Source organism: Vidua chalybeata, chromosome 3, assembly GCF_026979565.1.
Source record: "Vidua chalybeata isolate OUT-0048 chromosome 3, bVidCha1 merged haplotype, whole genome shotgun sequence".
NCBI classification, from domain to species: Eukaryota; Metazoa; Chordata; class Aves; order Passeriformes; family Viduidae; genus Vidua; species Vidua chalybeata.
Window position 1 is genome coordinate 52172990 of NC_071532.1, and position 21776 is coordinate 52194765.

Consider the following 21776-nt stretch of genomic DNA (forward strand, 5'->3'; position numbering starts at 1 on the left):
CGCCGCCACCGCCTCCGCCCCTTCCGCCGCCGCGGGGACCTGAGGGGTGGCCGGGTCGGGGCGGGCCAGGCTCGCAGGATGCTCCGGTCGCTCTGGAGTTTTCTTAAGCGGCACAAGAAGAAATGCCTCGTCCTTGGCACCTTTCTTGGCGGTGAGTGCCCGGTCGAGGGGCGGGGACGATGATACGGGGGAAAGGCGGTGCTGGCCGTGGGGCCTCCCCGCGGAGCTCCCGCCGGAGAGGCCCCCTCGGAGCTGGCGCTGGGCCCCACGAGCCCCCCGCGGCCAGGCGGGCCCCACGCTGCCTGGAGAGGCTCTGTGCCCCCGGGCCGCGGCCCTGCGCCCGCCTGGGACACCGAAGTGCTCCGCCGCCGGGAGATCCCGGGTGCCAGCAGGACTGTCCCCCGAGGCAGGCAGGGAATCTACGCTTAAGGGAATCGTCCCCTGAGCCCTGAAAGACTGGAACTCGGGTTGCCCGGGTGCTCCTACAGCGGGTGATCGCGTTACTTTGAAACAACGTTGAAGCGCGCGAAGCGTGGGTGACACTTGTGTTGTTTTTGGGATGGAGGCTGAAAACCTCCACTTTCTTATGTGACTTGTGCGTTGAGGTGAATTGTCAAATATCACACAATCAATTAGGTTGGAAAAAAGATGAAGGAGTCTAACCCATGACCGAACACCAGTCTAGTCTTGTCAACTAGACCATGGCACTCAGTGCCACATCCAGTCTTTCCTTAAACACCTCCAGGGATGGCGACTCCACCACCTCCCTGGGCAGCCCATTCCAGTGTCTAATCCCTAATGTCATACCTGAATCTCTTCTGGTGCATGTTAAGACTATGTGCTCTTGTTCTGTCACTTGTTACCTCGGAGAAGAGACGGACCCAGCCTGGCTACAGTCTCCTTTCAGGTATTTGTAGATACTGATAAGGCTCCCCCCGAGCCTCTTTTCTCCAGGCTAAACACCTCCAACCAGCCACTCTTTACAGGACGTGTGCTCCAGACCCTTCAGCAACTTAGTTGCCCTTCTCTGGACAAATATAGATTAGTTGCAGACACAAAACTTTCACAGAGAGGATTTGCATTAATTATTCAAGCAATTTCTCCCTTAAGGCTCTTGTTGAAACTGTCAGGCAGTTATGGTCTAGTAAGCTCCACCTTCCCTTGAAGTTATTTTTGGGTTGTTTTTAGTTGGAAAAGGATTTAAAAGAGCACATTGGATCTGTCTCTCTGTTTAACGATGAAGTGCATAGCTGTGCAGCTGGAGATTAGATACTCCTCAAAATGTACAACCATGTCTTTGTGCACTCAGTCTTCAGGTGTTCTTGTATCCAGTGTAAATGACACAGAACTGGAACTCACCTGAACAGTTGAATGTTCTGAGGGCTACAGGGCTTTTGTTGTATATTTTGTCATATATTCAGGTGAAGTCCCCTGTGAAGGTGAATTGTATTTACTTCTGGCTTGCCGTGGTTCTTGTGTCGTCTGCATTCTTTCATCATTAGTTCCTTCTGGGGTTTTCCAAAGACTGCCAATTAATCCATGATAATAGGCTGGGTGATGGTTAGTGCAGTACTGGTCACACTGCTCCTCCAATTCACCCCCTCACCTGCAGGTTTTGTGGCTCTGTCATGTTTACCACCACACTTGCAGCCCACCATGTTAAGTGAACAGATTTACACATCAGGCTGTCACCTGGAAGATGTTCTCCCTCCCCTTCAACTGCCTGTGTGAGAGTGGTGGGTGGACACATGGGAATAGTAAAAAATCACTTCTCCCAGTTTCAATGAGAAAATATGGATCAATTCCCAAGTGGGAAAACAGGTATCTGGGAACTTGTGGCTCTCATAGCCTGAAATCTTAAATTCCTCATGTATAAACAGCCTTCTGCCAGCCTGCAAACTAACCTAGTATGACTGAGCTTGCAGTTTTTTTCCTTATGATTGGTGTTGTTTATATACAGCTCAGTGTCCCTTTCACTAAAATGCTACTGACTGGGTGAAGTGTGCTTAAAATAATAATTATGGAATAAAATAATTAAAGAATTATAACAAAATAATTAGAAGAATAAAAATAAAAAAATAAAATAATTTAAAGAATTACCAAACAAAACAAAAAAAAAAAAAAAAACCCAAAAAAAAAAAAAAAAAAAAAAAAAAACAAAAAAAACCACAAAACCCCAAACAAACAAAACAAAAAAAGCAACCCAAGATACCCAAGATGCTCTTCCTCTAATAAGCATGTCAACTTCTGACTGAAAATATTAAACTGTGCTGTCATTTTCTGCAGCATGGATCAATTGTCTATTTCTTCAGGCCATGTAGTATTTGAGGACCGTAGAGAATTGCTTTTTGTGCATTTGAGACCAAAGTAAATGCGGGCTTCCACCAGCAGCTACTTTGCAGCATGGTATTTTAAGGGAGATGGAGTGAATTACTGCAGAGTGCTGCTTTATAGCTGTTCAGCAGCTGAATCTTGAGTGCTTTCGTCATCTGCATAGGTATGGATCAGACCTTAAAAAAACTCCACAAGCTACAGTAATGCCACCACCAATGAATCAGAACTCTGAGATCTGTGGTGGACTCTCCAAAAAATACTACCAAATCTTGAAACATGGAATGCAACTTTACACACTGCTTTTAAATGAAGACAGAATATTTGGAAGTGACAGAATGATTTAAGGAAAGCATCCAAATCTGCTGATTTAATAGCAGAGCCTGGAATCTACATTTCTGTGGTGTTTTTTTAAGAGCTGCAGGTGCATATTCTGGGAAGGAGGGTATAACAAGGAAAAGAGGACATCACAAAATTTAATGATTTTAAGTCCTTAACTTGCACATGGTCAGCGATTAATGTGAATATTTTATGATTCATTAGACAGTAGAGAAGAGTTTCGATACAGTATTGTATCAATGTTGTGTTACTGAATTACTGCGCCAAAATCAGTTGGTTGGTAGCTTTTCCTCTCTTTACTGAAGTGGATTCCATGTGTGTTATCAGTGGCTGTCATTCTTCGTGCAATTTCTCTTAATCCAAACACTACAAGAGATTTTACTGTTTATGAAGATACAAATCTCATTAAATAAGAGCTCAAATTGAGGGAAAAAGCAACTGAAAAATATGTGTAACTCCCCCTTAACCACAGAGTGGGGTTGAGAAGGCCTCACCTTAGCAAAGACCCTATACAAACCCTTTCTTTAGAAGTCTCTTCTTTAACAATATTAAATACATTGCATACTGAAACGACTTAAATCTCATCTAGCAAGCAAAATCTAGTGGTCTGGGATCAAACCCACTAGAAATATGGAAAGCAGAGAGAGAGAGAGTATAATGGAGCTGCAAGGACACATTACGTTCACGTTTTTATTGGATAGTTTGAGTAAAGTAGTTTTTATCTTGATGTTCAGCATTCAAGGTGGATTTCAGTAGATATTACAAAATGATTCACCATTGAAATTCTGTTGCTGCAGTGGAAGAACAAGCTCAGGGTGTGTCTGGAATGTATGGTTCTGATTTCAGTGGTGCATTAATTATTGCTGAATTTAATCTGTTGCAACCTTTGGCTTGCAGAAAAAGTTCAAATCTCTCTGCTTAGCAGAGAAAGTTGGCTTGGTTTGTGAGTAAGCAAAGGGGCATTAAATATATTCTGGTGAGACTCAGGGTTACCAAGAGAATAAGGCTTTAGTGCCTGCATGTTTTAAAGATGGTTTTCAACTGTAACAGGACAGTTGTATGTTCCTTGATGCATGGCTTGCTTAAACATAAGGACAAACCACAACTTACAGAGCTGTTTGTGTCCTGGAAGGATTCAGGCTTCTGTGTGTCAGCACAATTGCTACATAATAAAATTCTTAAAACTGAAATTTTCCCTTTTTTTTTTTTTTCCCTAAGTATGGCAGTGAGGGCAAAGGTTAGTTAGGGTTGTAAAAGAGGTTTCCTGAAAACTTGATGCCTCCTAATTACCTATCCCATTCTTCTGCTCAGCCCTTCATTCCACCTGTGAAAAAAGGAAAGGGCTGAAGGAGAGGGAAGCCATAACTTATGTGATGTGAGAAATACCCTACGTCTTGCAGGCCACAAGAGCAAACATGTAAGAGCCTACAGACTTTGTAAACTTCTTGCATTACTTACATTTAGGTGGGAAGAGACTATACAGTGCTACAGCCAAAGAGGGATATGGAGCCAAATCAGATCATATTTATCTCAAATCAAAGTGTTGCTTCCACAGGATATAGGTGCTGTAGACCCCAGGGTGCTTCCCAGCCGGCAACTAAAACACCACAGAGCCACTCACACACACACACACACACACCCCTTCTCCGGTGGGATGAGGGACAGAATCAGGCCTGACCAATGCTTAGCAGCCCCTGAACAGTGCTGCCCCTCCCCCTGTATTCCCCCCTAATTTTACTTCTCAGATGGCATCCTATGATGTGGCGTGTCCCTTTGACCTTCTGGGATCAGCTGTCCTGGCTGTGTCTCTTCCCAGCTCCTTCTGACCCCCAGCCTCCTTGCTGGTGGCGTGGTGTGATAGGCAAAAAAGGCCATGACTTTGTATAAGCCCTGTTCAGCAACTACAAACATCTCTCTACTACCAACACTATTCCCAGCTACTGTGAAGAAAATTAACTCTATCCCAGCTAAATCCAGCACAGACAGCCAGTGCACATGTCAATATGATTCACTTTCTGGATCAGTTGTAAAACAGTACCAGTTGTAGTTTGAGATCCTAACTGAGGTTCCTGTTCTTGAAGGGTCTGACATCAGGTGATGGTTTTTTGTATCACTCATCTGTTTCTGAACCCTCCACATCAGATGTGTTGGGACTATAGTATTTTCTATAGTTCACATTTTGATGAAGATAGAAAAAAGTTTCCATAGGAATTACTTCCTGCACAGCCTCACTATTTCTGAATATTCTTAATCCCTGTTTTTTTGTGAAACATATGCGAAGATTCAGCACGAAGTTCCGTCTATACAACAGTTTAGCTAATTAGACATGAGTAAATCTTGCTGCTTCAGCTTTTTGCAGACCTCCTATCCCATACTGAGCGGTAAAACTAAGTTATATTAGTTATTATAAAAAGCTTATATTGGCTTTGCATGTTTATAGCAAGAGACTTTCAAAATGTCAGCTTAGTTTTTTACAGGTTTGTTAGCTGACTTGACATCGTGGCAGTTTTTTGATGTGGCTTTCTCTGGTCCTGCTTCCAACTCCACATGATGATTTTGTGTGATTGTATTCATTCTGGACTTCTAAGTCCAGAATTAGTCTGTGTTATTGTCAAGTCCTCTGAATTAATGCAACATATTAATATAGATACACATGATTGTCCTGAAGAAAAATACACACATCCCTGCAAGCCAACCCCCAGGCTGGCAGCTCTTTGAAGTGTCTCATAAGCCAGAGACTTGCAGAGGCTCCACTGCTGTTCTCAGGAATGAGTGCAGTGGGCAGAAGTTCATTGCTACAGCTGAGACTTGAGTTTCACAAGTGACGTGCTGTGCCCTCCAGGTGACTTAGAGGCGCTTACAAGCTTCTGTGCAGTTGGTAACAGAGAGAGTCTGCTGCTGGCAACCAGACCTCAAGCTTACTGCTGTTTGCTGGGTTTGCTTAAGGTGGGCAGGTGGGTGGTGCAGCTTTTACTTTTGTTTACTTCTAATGCATCACATTCCAGAGAGAGGATGATCCTGGATTAAGCAACATCTGTTAACAGTGGGTCAAAGTCATACCTTAATTCCAGGAAGGGAGGGAAAAACGATGTTGTATTGTATTGTTGTATTGCATTGTGTAAACAATGTGTTGCATTGTCTCGGACAAGTGCTTTTATCTGGAGACTCCTTTTAAACCTGGATGACAGCTACTGCAACTTCGTACCCTCCCAGGCCACAGCAGGTCTTAGTACAGAGTGGGCACACAGCCCTAACAAGCAGGAGTTAAGCAATTAAGCTGTCTCAGTCTCAAAGCTGCTGCTCTTCTGTATCCCTCCAGGGCACACATGATTCTTCTTGAACTGTTTGCATGTCTGCTATGACATTCATGTCTGTCTACATTCAGGAAGGGTCTTTTTTATACTTATGACTTTTCTTGTACAAAACCTGGAGATAAAAGGATTTATTTTGGGGTGCAGGGAAAGTAAACAAAAGTAGTAATTTGGACAAATGACTATATGTTAATGTAATGTGAAAAATGTAGTGGGGTAAAATGATTGAGAAAATCTTGCATTCAAGAATTGATCACTAATGCTAAAAAAAAATGTTTTTATTTCAGTATGTTAGCTGAAAAAAAATCAGTAACCTGACAGTTGTATTCTAAATAGATATCCTTGGCAGGAATTGGTAACATTTTAGATGAAAATAATCTTGATTGTGAAGTCTCATTTTTGATTAAAAAATAGTTAATTGGTGGAATTGCATTTTTTGTATATGGACCCATAATATTAAAGTTTGCATCTAACGAAGTGAACATTTCATATGGCAAATGGGCAGTCTGCCTAAAGGCTGAAGTGAGGGAGAGACCCATTTCTATTTTATAAGGCTTTTGGGAAATGGAAGTGACTGTGGTTGTTCCAGACTGGTCTGGCTTGTAGTTGCTTGTGAGCAAACATATTGCCAGTATAAATAGCTGGATTTTTTTACAGCTATGGACATTGGAGCACAAAGTTGACAAGGCTTTTCAAACACTGATTATAGTTTTGGGGAATATTTTTGAAGGTTTTAATAACCTTAAAAATGTAGCTGAATTCAATATCTTGGGAAGTTTGCGTTTGTTTTTGGGGTTTGTGTGTTTGTTTTTGGTTAGGGTTTTTTGTAGGGTTTTTTTTTTTGGTTTTTGTAGATTTGGTTTATAAAATTAGTGTTGAAACTTTCAGCCTTCAGCAACTGTTAAATGCCTCATTTGTTCCAATATTGGCTTCTAGATGTGAAAACTGGACTTTGAAGAAAACTTCGTGTTTACAACTTAGAAAGTACTGTGAGGAAAAAAAAATTAAAATACTTGATTTGTTACTCGTATTTCTTCTGTGTGCTGTTATTGACCTGACAGATTTGGAGCTGGCCCTCTGGAGAGGAGCTTCAGTAATTAAAGTATTAGTCCACACAGACAGCAGATGATTAACTTGTACAATAGTCTTCTTTTGCATGGGTTTGTTCCTCCCTTATCTCTGTGCCCCCTCCAAATCTTTCATGAGAGAACACAGGGAACGCTGGTTACACACCTAAGTAGTAAAATGCTGCTGCCAGTGCATATAGGAGGCAGCAGATGAGCCTGACACATGGTAAGTGCTGTAAGAAGCCTTGGGTGGAGGGGGAGAAATTAATGGAAATCAGCTTACAGTGGGCAAAATTGCTGAGGATAAGCCTAGAAGGTGTAGTGGCATCTTGAGGAATGGCTTAGAAAAGGGGGCAGAGATGAAGAAAGATGGGACCAACTGTGGGCAGCCTGGATAGATATCTGAACCCCTGGTGGTGTGGGACAAGCAGTTGGGGGGAACCTCAGAGGGATGTGTGTTGGAAGAGGTGAAAATGCAAAACAAAGATTTTTGTTCTGTCTTAATGGAAATGAAGATTCATAGTGAGAGGGATGAGGGATGGTCAGACCCTCAAGAGAAGAGTGTGGCTGGAAAGTAGGAACCAGGTGTGGTAAAAAAAAAAAAAGAGGCACAGTCGAGCCCCATTGAAACGAAGGTTCTTCCTATGGAAGTTTCAGGACCAAGTGAAGGAAGTGTTGATCTGTAACGTTTTTCTCATATGTGATCTTTAGTACTTTAATTTTATTTCTTACTTCTACTAGTTTTAGAAATATATCTTTAAAAAAAATTAATTTTCATCCATCTCTAGACTATGAATTTCTGTTTGTTTTCTCTCTTCTTTGTTTTTCTTACCCTAAGAAAAGTTGCTTCTCTTCTTTGTTTCAGTCTCTTCAGTACTAGTTGTTCACATTGCAGTAGTACCAAAAATGTCTTCTCTGAATGGCAAGATACCTCTTCTCAGGAAAGTTTCTTCTACTGATTCAAGTCATAATCCTTGACATTTTAATTAATTTTGAAAGCATTCTTTCTGAGTATTGCTTTGCCAATAATTATTAAAATACTCAAGACCTCCGTATCCAAAAAACCCCACAATACGCCCTTATGCTTTAAAATCAAATAAAGTGGTTAAAGGACCTTTCTCACTTTTTAAAAGCATCTTCTAATATGGATATTTCTCTGTAGGAGTCTATTTGCTGGGAAAATATGGGCAGAAGAAAATCAGAGAAATCCAGGAACGAGAGGCAGCTGAGTACATTGCCCAAGCACGAAGGCAGTACCATTTTGAGAGTAATCAGAGGACGTGCAATATGACAGGTAAGACAAGGAAATAGCTACTGGTTTAGATAAGGGGGAGGTATTTGGGGATTTATTCTACATATTGTCAGGATGGAAGAGGAATAAGAAATGTAGGTAAATTCAAAATCTTAATTAAATACTGGTGCATAAATAGAGTTGTTTTGCAAATAGAGTCTGAAGAGTAGAGGATTAAAGGGATTTTAGAGGGCCTCTGAACCCTTATCATCAATAAATCTACAAGTATACATGCAGGTTACAATTTTTTGTCACTCCAGGACCCTTTTGCCTTAAACTGCATGTGGTGTTGAGGTGTGAAACAACATTTAGATTCAAACAATACTGAATTTACAGGAGGATTATTTTATTAATTATATCACGTTGTTAGTAACCTGCATGGAGAACTTGGTGGGCAATTTTTAATAAGAAGTACATCAGCCCATCAGTTTCCTACACAGTTAGGAGGTACCTGACTAGCTGGAGAGCAAAAAGCCAAAGTACTTTTTCTTAGTGCACCAGCCTTGGGATTTTTGCAAAGGCAATGACAGAGAAGAATTTTAACAAATACCTTGTCATTGTAAATACAGGCCATTCAAAACTATTTTTATTAAACAAATTAGGCAGTATTTTATTTTTCTGTTGAAATTTGTAATGGCTTCTTGGGTGGCTGTAAGTCTAACCTGTTTACCCTGACCAACTGGTATTTTATTTTCATCTTTTCCATTTTGTACTGCTGGGAGTGATCTTGCTGCAAGGATTAGGTTTTTCTTTGCCCTTCTTTGTGCAAAGTATCTTATGTTTGGCAGCGTGCATTCCTGACAAGATTTTTCATACTTTGTTCTTAGTATTTATCATGTTTTCCATTTCCTGTTCCTGTCAAGTAACAGCAGATCAGACATTGTTCTAAAAGTGAAGGATTTTTCCCACTAGCTTTCTCTCATTTTTAACATACCTTTCTCCAGTTCTCTTGCTAGAAAAAACAAACCTCAGATCTTTTTCTTTTCCCTGGGAGAAATGCAGCAGTGTAGGTTTTTGCCAGATTTTCTTCTGGGGAGTTGGAGGCATGTATATACAGGATCTGAATACACATCTGCAGCTGGAGCCAGTAAAAAAACCATATGGTCATGTAAGGGCAGCATTGTGCCCCAGCTCCTGAGAGGCTCACAGGTTATTGCCCTTCTGAGTACTCTCTGGGTTTCCTATTTTGCTTGTCCTCCCAGCTTTGCCTGTTGAGCAGTGGGAGGTACATCCTATAGCAGCTATTGAGTGTGAGCTGAGGATGGGTTTATAATGGATTTTTGTTGATGTTGACAGGTTTTGTTGTTTGTTTTTTTCCTTTTAATAACAGTGCTGTCAATGCTTCCAACACTGAGGGATGCCTTAATGCATCAGCTAAACTCTGAGAGTCTCACATCTCTTCTTAAAAATAGGTAAGACTGTCTTAAATGTGTTGAACTCCACTTGTTTTGAACTCCACTTGTTTTGATGGCAAGTTTTTTTCAAATTATATAATGTAGAGAGTGTGCAGAATTTTGGTTTAGTGTCTCATTGAATCATTAGTCTTAAGGTATTTTGAAATCACTATGTAAATATTTTGTCATGTTACATGTATTTTGATAGGTATGCCATTTTCCAAAAATTACAGGAAATAATACTTCCTATAAGGTGCTGCAGTGAGAGCCGTGTTTTTTGTTGAAATGGTTATAAGATAGGTAGGTAAAAGTACTTGGAGGATCTAGTTATCTCTTAAACAGAACAGAATATTATGACTGAGTACAACTGAGTTGTTGATGTTGTGTTTGTAAAAATGTTTATGTAATCTTACCAAGTTCAGACATGAATAGTAGTGGAAAGTATCCAAGATGAGATTGCAAATGCATGTAAGTGATGAGAAGTAATTTTTAAATTTTATTTTTGGAGCTCAACAAATAGGAACATGTCATACATTAACAGAAATGCTTCCCTGTCAGAAAACACCTTGGAATTCCTTACAACTGCAGAAACAAATAGCCTGGTTTTAAATACATAAGCTGCATAATAGCATATCTTAAACCTAAATTGCTTGGCATATGTCACAGAGTAAAAGTGTTATGTAGGCAATTAACCACAGGATTTCTGAGTCACTCTAGTCTGTCTTTCTAGTTTACCTGTCACTAGTTTACTTATACAGCTATAACTTCAGCTGTCTGACATTTAATAGGTCACCTATTCAGTCACTGCTTTTTTCAGTCCAAAAACTTCCACAACAGAGCAGCCTGATTTAAAGGGGGAATTGCAACCTGAATTATCTTTTTATAATAAACTCTGAGTATTTGCAACTGTTATTGCATATTATTTACCCCAAAGAGCAAGAAATTGGGTGAAGTTAATTTTTATGGAATAAATGTATTTATCATCATATAAGTCTTATTCAGTGAAAAAGTTAAACTGAACATTCAAACAAAAGAAATTGTGGATCACCAAATATGTCATCAGAACTGTGCAGCAAATAGTCTGCCACAGTTTTTAATCCTTTGTTCAGTGGTGAAGACAAATACCTTAGTTTGTTCTCGGTAGCAACCATTCTTTTATCAAGATACACCTGCTGTCTCTAAATTGTTTGACCAGTTGAAACAGCGTAGGGGTACACTGATGCACCTCTGAGTTCCAACAATCCTAGTGAAAATAGAGATAGGCTTTTTTTGTTGTTATTGGTATGCACTTATGAAAACAAAATTTTTTTTAATGCTTGATACATGCAACATTCTGTAAGCATGGATGGCCATTTAGAGTGTATCTTAGAGTGGAATTTGTGTCTTAATACTTCTTACTTTACTTATACTGAGGAAGTTTTGAACTGAAATGTAGGGAAGGGATTGTGAAGGCACAGATAATGGAATCAGCCATCAAAGCTTGCTCCACTTTGAAGTGATTCTTTGAAGAAGCTCTGCTATGAATGGAGGTATAGATTTCTTTGCTTTCTACTTCCATTTTAGAAGATCAGTCAAACAGCTCCTGACCCTTGAATGCTGTTGTTGAGTATACAAAAGAGCAGATGTGGAGATTTACCTTTCTTTCATGTCCATGAAGATAACACATAATCTGTGTTGTGGCTTAACATAAAATGGATCTATGTTATCATATGTTACAGATCATATTATGCCTTAGGTAATCTCCTTTAACTTAAAATCCACTCACTTCCTTAAATTTGAGGTGGCCAGCGCTACACTGGGGGTGTAAAGAGGCTGAAATCTTCAGACCTCCAGAGAAATTTTTTAAGAGAGAACAGGACCCAAGACCACAGATGTTCTTGCTCTATCTGTCCTTGTCTTTTTAAAGCCCAGTGATTGGATAAGATAAGGTGAAATCCCTGCTTCTGCAGCCTTGCAGATGTTGTACATCTCCCACCTCTTCAGCACTTAGCTTTATTCCAAACCTCTGGTTTCTGTTTGCATTGCCCTTTGCTTCCATAGTGAGAATGGCCTTCCAAATAAATAAATGTGAAGTAAAAGTTGAGTTTTGAGTAGCAGATGAGTCTTAGTAAATTGCAGGAGATGAATTGCAGGGGATGAAAAATTAATTTCCACTGTTAGGCTTAGTACTTGCAGACTTTACTGTTATCTGGCTGCTGCCTTACGTTGTAGGGAGAAGCTCTGTAGGCATGATCTCTAGAAAATGTTTCGATGTAATAGGTGGAAGTGTAGTTGTCTGATGATATATCGGCTTCTCTATATCTCTTCATTCTGCATAAAGAACTTAACCCTGATAAGTAGCTTTGAGTCCCATTATATGTTTTATGTATAGAAATTTTAGAGTATTTTTTTACAAAGTCCTTTGTTTTGTTTTAGCAAAGCTTTAAGAACTTGCATAGAGTAGCTTGCAAAAAGTACGTGAATTGGTTGTTTGCCATGGATCCATGTATCTCTTTCAGCTACTGTTTATTTAATCTGTCTCTTTAGTTTTCAGAGTTGCAGACTTAATAGTTTATTGTATCATTTTATTTGCATTATTTGATAGTGGTGAACATTAAAAAAATTATATATGTAAGTGATAGAATGTTCAAACTAATGCCAAAGTGCACATGTTGTGCCTGTAAAGAGAAATTATTTCTGGTTAGAAGTGCTAGGCTTTGGGTGGTTTTTTTAATAAACTAGGTAAAGTACAGGTTAATTTGAACTCTTGGCTCTAAATATTTAAGTGTTAATTCTGATCCTAAGAAATTACCAAATGTTTCACTAAGTGACTTCTACAGTATCTATCTCCCACAATAGACAGTAGCCGTTCTTTACTGACAGTGCTTAACAGGTGAGAATCGCTGGTGAAAATTTTAGATGGTTAGCTTGCTCTTATTCCTGCTACTGCTGCTGTATTGCTAAGATTACTCTGGATAGTAGTTATAAATATGTAGTGTACTTCAGGCAGTTCAGGTGTATCTATGCAATCTATATTCTCGCTTTGATGACTGCAGAATATAAACTTCTAGGAGCTGTCAGGTCAAAAAAGTGAACACGCCTCAACAAGAGAAAAAAGATCAACATGTATTGGTGTGGATGGTGCAAGACTTCTTTTCCATGGTTGGTTGTGATCCCTTTGGTTTTGATGATCAAATATGAACTTTAAACACATCAGGCAATGGTAAATCTTGCAGGAAAATAGGACAATGAAATTCTGATCCTGCATTTATTACGCACAGAAAGTCCTGCTGAACTGAGTCAACACTAAATATAGAGAGTCAAGGCCCCAGAAAAGACCACTTTGTTCCATCAGTGGCTTTTTCTGACTGCATGCTGTAGTAACTCAAAACTGATCATGTAAGTGTGTAATTGACATCACTAAACACTACATTTATACATTAAACTTTGAATATCTTTTCTTTGCCTTTATAGTGTCTTGTTATATACTGCTTTCTTGAACAAGGACTTTCTTGAATGAGATACAGACCTGAGTATGATTTGAGTAATTATGATAGCTAAATAAGTTTGCCTTAGAGCACTACTATGTCATTTAACATACTTGTTAATTTCCAAGTAAAATATGATTCTTAATATTTCCATTTATTTTTCCCACAGGCCAGCAAACAAGTTAGAAATCTGGGAGGATTTAAAGATAATAAGTAAGTGCAAATGAAAGATTACATCTGCATAATTATTTGGTGTAGATTTATAATGTCTTTCACACCATTTAAAACAAACTTTACACTGGGTTGTTTCAGTAGATATGAAGATAGTGTAACACACATGGCAAACCTCCTCCCTGCCCCTGCACCCCCAAAGGCTTTTCATGAAGGAACTTTTCTTAGCCCGATGGGAAGTTAGAAGCTCAGAGACCAAGGTGAAGAATTTTATTGGCCTTCCTGATACCCTGCTCAATAAAACTTTGAGAGACCTTTCTGTGCCATCACAATAAAGTGAAACTAGTTTCAGAATTCTATGCTGAATGTAATGGAAATTCAATCAGAAATGTAGGTTCACCTTTACGTGGCCAGGAGTTCCCTCTTATTAAGCCTATTGGAGAGAACCACTATAGCAGTGATAATGAAGCCTTTGGATCATCTTCTTATTTGTTGGCTGATGGAAGCAGTGGAAGGGAGGAAAAAGTAAACTCCGATAATTAAGCAGTGAAAATCTACCATTACTTCTTTGCTTCCTTTTGTTTTTTTCTCCTTTTCATAACACCTTTACAGATCCTACTTTTGTTCTGACTCCTTTCTTCCCTTCTGTATCTATTCACGATGCTTCTTCTACACGCCGTCATTGCCTACTGGCTGGTAGCTGATGCTCATTTTAATTTTCCTTCTTTAGATCTTAGCTACTTCTGTCTTAGGTAACGCTTTTGACAAGCTGCAGTTGTGTCTGAATTGCATGATGAGGGCTAACATAGGCTGTGTATTTCCTGGCCTAACAAAGAAAGATGATTTGACTCAACAAACATTTGTTGAGTTTGTTGAGTAAACAAGTTTTCCTTCTCAATATTTTCCTTCTGGAACAACTTGTATGATTTTTTTTTCTCAAAAATAACTTGGGTAATGTAAAATTGTATTAATATAGGACTTTAAATGGGACACTTCAGATGTAGATCTAGCACGTTAGACTCATGATCATCTTGGGTATGTATTGTGAAAACACGTTATGACAACCAGTAAGAGAAATGTGACTGCATATTTAAAATTAATCAGCACTTCTGAGGCTTGGAGAGCACTCTCTCCCCTTGACTTATCCTTATTTCCCTGACTTGGCAGTCCCTCTGTTCTGTCTTCCCAAGGTTTCACACGCAGTATTGTTGCTGTGTACAGCACCTGCATGCTGGTGGTTCTCTTGCGAGTCCAGTTGAACATCATCGGCGGTTACATCTACCTGGATAACGCCGCGCTCGGCAAGAACGGCACAGTAAGTGTCTTGCTTTGTTTCAAAGGTAGGACTTGTACTTCCTTGGAAGGGAAAGGATTATTTGAAAAGGGCACAGTTTTGGACTATTGGAATGAAACCAAGGGTCCTTACAAGAGTGGGGTACGTGGAAGCATTACTGGCAGTGCGATATATTGATGTCCTTTAATAGCATCTAAATTTGGATGACATGGTGATACTGTTGCTTACCTGAATACCAGCAATATTGGAGAATGGCTTTTGTCTGCATTTGTCTTACCTAAAGAAGGCTTCTTTCTATCTAAACACCAACATGAAATTATTTCTTTGCTTTGATTTTTTGTGAAATGATAATACCATGTGAATGATTCAAGATATGGAAGCAAATGTACATATAATATTAGGTCTTCCTAGTACATACATTAATTTCTCCACTTAAATTTTTCTGAGATTAAAGAAGAAAAATGTTGTCTTTGAAATTTTGACTGTTTGGTTTCACTCCAAAAGACCATTTACCTAAATGTCTGTTGGTGGGGTCAAGCAAGGTAGAAGAGCTGGTTTTTGTTGATATAGTGTATCACTGCTCAGTAAAAATAGATCACTCCCACAGTAAGCAAGTACCCATTGCAGAGAATGGGACCTGCAAATTGCTGCATGTCTTATCTAAAAATAATGGATGCAAGCTGATTAGTTCTCATCTGCCCCCCTGTGATAGCTCCTGCTGAGAGTCAAGGAACAGCATGTCAATGCAGGATGGAGAAGAGCTTTCAATAGGAAGGCCAGAGTTGACTGAGGTAGTGCTTCATTTTGTAAAACCTGAAAAAGCTGTTTTAGAAGGGCAGAATGAGTTCAAGCTAGAAACATTTCCTCTCTGTTAGTTTCTCATAGAGAAGTAGGTTGACAGGGCCAACTCTGAGGCATTCCATTGGGACTAACTGGAATCCTGTCTTGGTTTCTGAAAGCTTCTTTTCTGTCAGATAAGCCTTTATTAGATTTCAGCATAAATCACTTACTCCACTAGATTTAATTTCTGGGGTGGTGGAGAGTCTATTTTCACCTGCAATGAAGGTTTTTAAGAGAGTTCCCTTTAGGTGAATGAAAAGTGAAAGATTTTTCTATGCCACTGAAGATGGAAGAGAAATCTGTATAGGTTTGAAGAAAAGAATGCCAGAAGACTTATGACAGATTCAGGGGTTGATGGGTAGGAAGAGTCAGTACAAAGCTGAAGAGAGTGGGGCAGTCTGTTTGCTGAAGAGTATTACAAAGATTAAGAAAATGATTTTTGAAATTATTTTTGCATTGTTCTCTACTGTTGACATGTTACAGAACTGTTGGGTTTTTTTTCCCCCACAGACACCACTAGCACCCCCTGAAGTCCAGCAGCAATATTTATCAAGCATTCAGCACCTTTTAGGAGATGGTATGGTGCTTATTAAGAGCTAACTACACTTAGAAAATTCTGCTTTTTTGAGGACTTGAACAAATCATTAGAATAATTTTTACTTTCTTCCTTTTAGGACTGACTGAGTTAATAACGATTGTTAAACAAGCTGTGCATAAAGTTTTTGGAAGGTAAGAGCCTGTATTTCTCTGTGGTTAGCTTTTAAGTTTTATTGTGATGACTGTTCCCAAAATAAAGAGTTTTATAAGAACTGGGGGAAACAAAAGCAGGCATATTGACTTTTTCAAAACAATGCTTTTATTACAGCACGCTGTGTCTGCCAGTGCAAACCCATGTAGCTGATTGGAATTTTGTTACTTGTAAACATGTTATTGGTAGAAACTCACTTTGCAATCAAAATTAGTCTTTTTCCTTTCCAGTATTTCCCTTAAGCAAACCCTGTCTCTTCTGGAACTGGAACAGAAACTTAAAGATATCAGGGAAGTAGTGGAACATAAAGATTCAGATCAGATTGCATCTTATTCTCCCTTATGCCATTATCTGATGCCAGATGAAGAAAACCCTTTGGCTAGCCAGGTACTTGATTCAATTCCTTTCACCTTTTTCATTCTGCTTTTTTGGTTTGTTTTTTTTTTTTTTTTTTGTTTTTTTTTGGTGGTCTTTTTTGGGGGGGATTTTTTTTGTTTTTGGAGAAGTAAGGGTGTATAACAGTCCTCTAGTGTACCATGGCATCTGTGTCTTTAATAAATGGCGAAGCCTCTTCCGTCATAAATCAAATGTCCTTATCTCTTTAATCTAGGGACAGTTGCATTTTCTTCAGATTTGACAGAAAACAAGTGTCACCCTCAGAATGTCAGCTTTGTGCTCAGAAATGCAGCCCAGTTACTGCCTTTATCCTGTGAAAGATGCTGTGACTCAGCACAGCTTAACTCAGTCCTAAGATAAATTGTGTTGTTTGTACTTGTGTACCAGCAATATTAATGAAGTGTTGGAGCATCTTGGCTGGTGCACTAGAGAATGGTGTGCTGGAGTCCTTTGATGCTTTGGGCTGAAAAATGAACAGGAGTCAAGAGAAAAGTGTATCTAATCTCAGTTGCAAGATAAATTTCTTAAATTTTGTGAAGGTGTTTGTCTCCATCCACACCAAAGGCTGGAGAAAACTCATTCTTCACTTGGTGTTACACTGGTATGATGAGGAAACCTGGGCTTCAGCATGTGGCTACATGCATTTACTGCTTTAACTTTATCTGATACACTGCGATAATTTCAGTATTGAAGGTCAGAATTGTAAAAATTACTTCCTTAAATAGTCTGGTATTTCCTGCTAGTATTGTTTTTAGTTAAAAATCCTACAGTGACCATTTAAAACACAAATTAGAAAGAATCTGATTTGCAACAATATTTTCTTTTATATTTGACTTGTACATCTTGACTTAATTTCATGACACTCAGCTTTCCTATTTCTGCTGTTACTCTTACAGTTGCTGATGGCACTTGGTAATAGTGTCTGTCTTTGGTTTTTCTAGGCCTGTGGACTCACAGAAAGAGACATTGCTACAATTAAATTATTGAATGAAACTAGAGATATGCTAGAAAGGTATAGAGAAATATGCTGTATTCACATTAAACTCCTCCTCAAAACTATTGTTTATGTAAGACAATTACTTTCATACAAAAAGCTGACTTTTCCTCTGAGAAATGTAACCATTCTGCATTAAATTTTTATATTTATCAGCTGTAGGCTGGGATTTTCAAAATTTGTGAGCTCTCAAACTTTTAAAGAAATAATGCTGCCTTAACAAGATACCCAGGATGTCCTTGGCAATCAGACCTATTATCTCTTCCTCACCCACTCTGTAGTAATGTAGGAACAGAGGAGTACTTCTTTTCTGCTAAAGCAGGGTAAATTTAGAGTAATTTTATTGGATTTACTTACTTTGATAAAGTGAACACCAGTTTTGGCTTATTGGAATATATTTTTAATACATGGTTTTGAGGGTGGTTGTATGTGTCCTTTTACCAGAGAGGTGGTAAAAGTGAGGCTCCTATAATAAACATAAGATATGAGGGAATTAAAACAAATGTCAAACTATTCTTACAGTTCAGCTGCTAGGGATGTGGGGCACATTAAGGTTAAGTCCCTTCTGTGTTATTACTTAGTAAGAAATAGAAGTGAGGAATGCTTCAGGTTTATGTGGGTTTTAGTAATCTTCGGGTAGAGTTCAGGTCGTTTTGGGAGCTGGTGTTTCAATGAAGTGGCAACACTAGTGGCATTTGTTTGGTTCACACATCACCCGTGAGGGGAGGCACACCTGTAGCACTGAATACTTGCAGGGCTTTTTGTTTGAAAAAAAAATAAACCTAGGAATAAAACCTTTCTTTATATTTTTCTTTCTTTTCAGTCCAGACTTCAGTACAGTTCTGAGCACATGTTTAAATAGAGGATTCAGTCGACTGCTGGACAATATGGCAGAATTTTTTAGACCTACTGAAAAAGACCTTTCTCAAAACAGCTCTGTAAATAGGTAAATGTTTTCTTTTGTTGTGGTTCTCATGCTTTGGATTCATAGTGAATTCCAAAAAGACTCTTGATTTTCCTACCTTCTTGGAGTTCTTGTGCTGGAAATATTACTCTGCTTCTTGCTCTTCAAGGGTCACTGGGTTCTCCTCACTTTGGCCAAGTAGGCAGCTAGGAAGATTCATGTTTCCTTCCTCCCATGAAATCACTGGAATTAGGTGACATTCTTTCCCACCTTTACTTGCAGACCTAGAAGTAGAGGTCAGATGACCTGTACCCACTTCTTGCCTGAACTCGGTACAGGCAGACTGCCTTTTGGGCTGGAAGGGTTTACCTTCTGGTGTTGACTCCTGACAGATGTGCCCAGTGAGGCTGTGAGAAGGAGAGCCCTCCCTCCCCTGCAGCTCATGAGCTCCAAGCACCCCAGTCTCCATCATTTCCTGTGGCTCTCAAGGAAGGGGGTGCGGGCATTGCCCTGATCCTCCAGTGACAGGGAGCCAAAGCTGCCATGGAGCTTTAGGTTTCACTGGTATGCAGATAAAATGCAGTAACATGCAGGATTTTCTACATCCTCCTAGAATAATATTTAAAAATAGCTTTTAATCTGAAGTTAACTTTGATTTTAAGCAGTGTGGTGAGAGCATTACAAATCCAAAAGCTGAGTTCAAATCCTTGAAATACTCTTTCTCAAATATTAAAATTAAAACCTGGAATGATAACTGGGTTTATGTATGTTTATTGTAGTGACTTGGCTTTCAGAGAGTTATGTTTTAATTTAAATATATACTATTTACATAATTTAAAATACCCCAAAGTCTGTAGTTTGGCTATCTGCCGAAGCTTGGTTTAGTTTGAAATAGCATGAAATTGTAGACAGGCACTTCTATGACCTGTCTACTTGCATACACATGCAAAGACTCTGACTAAACCATAATACTCTTGCATGAGAAGCAAGTGTGAAACTGTGCAATAGGAACATGGACTGGAATTGAATTGTTACTTCTCTACATTAAAGGAAAGTCTTGATATGGAGAAAAAACCCTTCATCCATACATTTTAGTTTGCAGTCTTTAAATTCTTACTTTTTAAGTGGTAATTACTTAGAATTCTATAATCACACTTCAGTGGCTTCATCTGTGTCTGAGCAGGTCAATATTTTTTGTTCTTTCCTAGTCTTTCCAGTGTCAGTCTTCCTTTAGCCAAGATAATTCCAATAATAAATGGACAGATCCATTCAGTATGCAGTGAAACACCCAGTTACTTTGTTCAGGTAAGAATCTGCCTTATTTACAGCATCCCAAGCAAAATCTTGAAATTAATGTTGTATATTTCTTTTTAATAATTTGTTTAATTTCAGTGCCTTTAAAAATAATTTGAAAACAATTACCGTAACAAACTCTTTGTCAATTGGTATCTTCCAAAAATACACTGCTTTTCTAAAAATTTCTTCTGCTGAACTGTGCAGAAGCACAAACTTCTGGCCTTGGTTCTACTTGCAGGTCTGCTCCTAAACGTCTCTAAAGCAAGAAGTTTGAGTTGTGCCTGTGGGAATGCCAGGTGCTTTTCTTAGGAATTCTGTACTACAGAACAGGCAGAATAGTGGGGAATGTGTTTGATTAAGGAAGTTTATTTTATTATTTCTTCCAGGACCTGTTGATGATGGAACAAGTGAAAGATTTTGCTGCTAATGTTTATGAAGCTTTTAGTACCCCTCAGCAACTAGAGAAATGATCTGCACATTTTTACGAATGGATGGTGTATTTATAACAAATCCCTGGCGACTACTGATGAGACTTGGGTTAATTTTATAATGGTGTAGGAGTGGCAGACCAGCAGAAAGAGCACTCTGAGGAAAGTGGGAGTGAGCCCATATTTTCTTCTAACCGAAGTATACTTCACCCATTAAAAATATTCTTGTTGAAAGAAACATTGTAAATGAAGACTTTTCTATTTAAAAAGTGGGCAAACTCTTCTGTAATTCCTTGGGTTGTTTTTTATTGCATCTAAAAGGCATCTGGTGGCAGTATTACAGCAAGTTACTAAAAAACCCTTTTTTTTTTTTTTGCCTGGGGTGTGTAAGTTTGGGGAAGAACTAATGATAGTGATCTAAGAATAGCACAGAGCAGCAGAATGAAGTAATGCTTTTTTTTTCCTTCTCCCAGATTTTTCTTTCTATAAAGTAAATATTTTTCCTCTTAACTTTACAAATCTTGTTCCAAAGTCTCTCCTTCTTCAGAAAGCCTTTGGCAATGGATGCATGTTCCCCTTGAACAAGCTGGGGGTCTGCTCTCTGTTACTTCATACTAAAGGAATGTGGTTTTTTAGACATACTCTTGTTTATGCTGTTCAAACAGCTACACTGTACACATTACCTTGTAAATATTTTATCTTAATTTGTATTAATTTTGAGCCCAATTGTCTGTACTGTAATAAAATATTTTAATGTATAATTTGTCTATGTATTAACATTACTAGGGAAGAGAATAACTTGACCTGGCCAATCAACTCAAAATCCTGACGGAGTTGAAAGAATAAATTTAATTTATACAGCACTAATTTTGCACTCACAAACATTACTCAGGGAAAATAAACCTTCAGTCTCTACACTGAAACAGAAATAATTAATGCTTTTTGTTATCCTTTATCTCCTCCTTGCAAGTTTCACCTTTTGTGTCTATCCCTACAAATCATGACACATGATGAGTTTGGAAATTTTTCCAAGTTGAAGGCAGTCTACTCTCTGCTTAAAATGTTGTCTCTTTGCCAAAGTTGAAGATCCCAAGCAAGTCATGATTATTTCTCTTTTTCAAGAGTTAGTCACTGAAGTATATATTTTGTTCAATAGCCCACAGAAGGCACCCTGGTAACTGTATATAAACAAAGGCTGTAAACAAGAGGCAAGTTTTACCCATGTAAAATTATACAAAATATAAAAACCCAACCCTCTCCCAGTTTACCTGTATCCCAATAATGGACGGAGTTACTCAAGAATAGGAACATGTAAAATTAAGGATTGCCATGATGAGAAATTATGATGTACATATGCATTACCTGTATGCATTTATGATGAATTCCTAACCCTTACAGGCAGACATTACCCTATTCAGCTGAAACTGCCAGCTACCACCAGTTAAACACACCTGGAAAAAGTATATTCTTTTCTCTACAACTGTCCGTTTTTACTGTGCAGTTTT

The 21776-nt window shown here is 38.7% G+C and overlaps 1 protein-coding gene across 1 annotated transcript; it reads left to right on the plus strand.

Annotated features, from left to right (window-relative positions):
- Positions 1–68: 68 nt before the first annotated feature.
- Positions 69–21032, plus strand: PEX3 (peroxisomal biogenesis factor 3). The gene is made up of 12 exons (XM_053937025.1): positions 69–151; positions 8211–8342; positions 9670–9751; positions 13370–13413; positions 14562–14686; positions 16016–16082; positions 16180–16234; positions 16484–16640; positions 17591–17661; positions 18467–18589; positions 19756–19852; positions 20230–21032. The coding sequence occupies exons 1-12, from the start codon at positions 79–81 to the stop codon at positions 20311–20313; spliced, it is 1110 nt and encodes a 369-aa protein (XP_053793000.1). The 5' UTR covers positions 69–78; the 3' UTR covers positions 20314–21032.
- Positions 21033–21776: the final 744 nt, after the last annotated feature.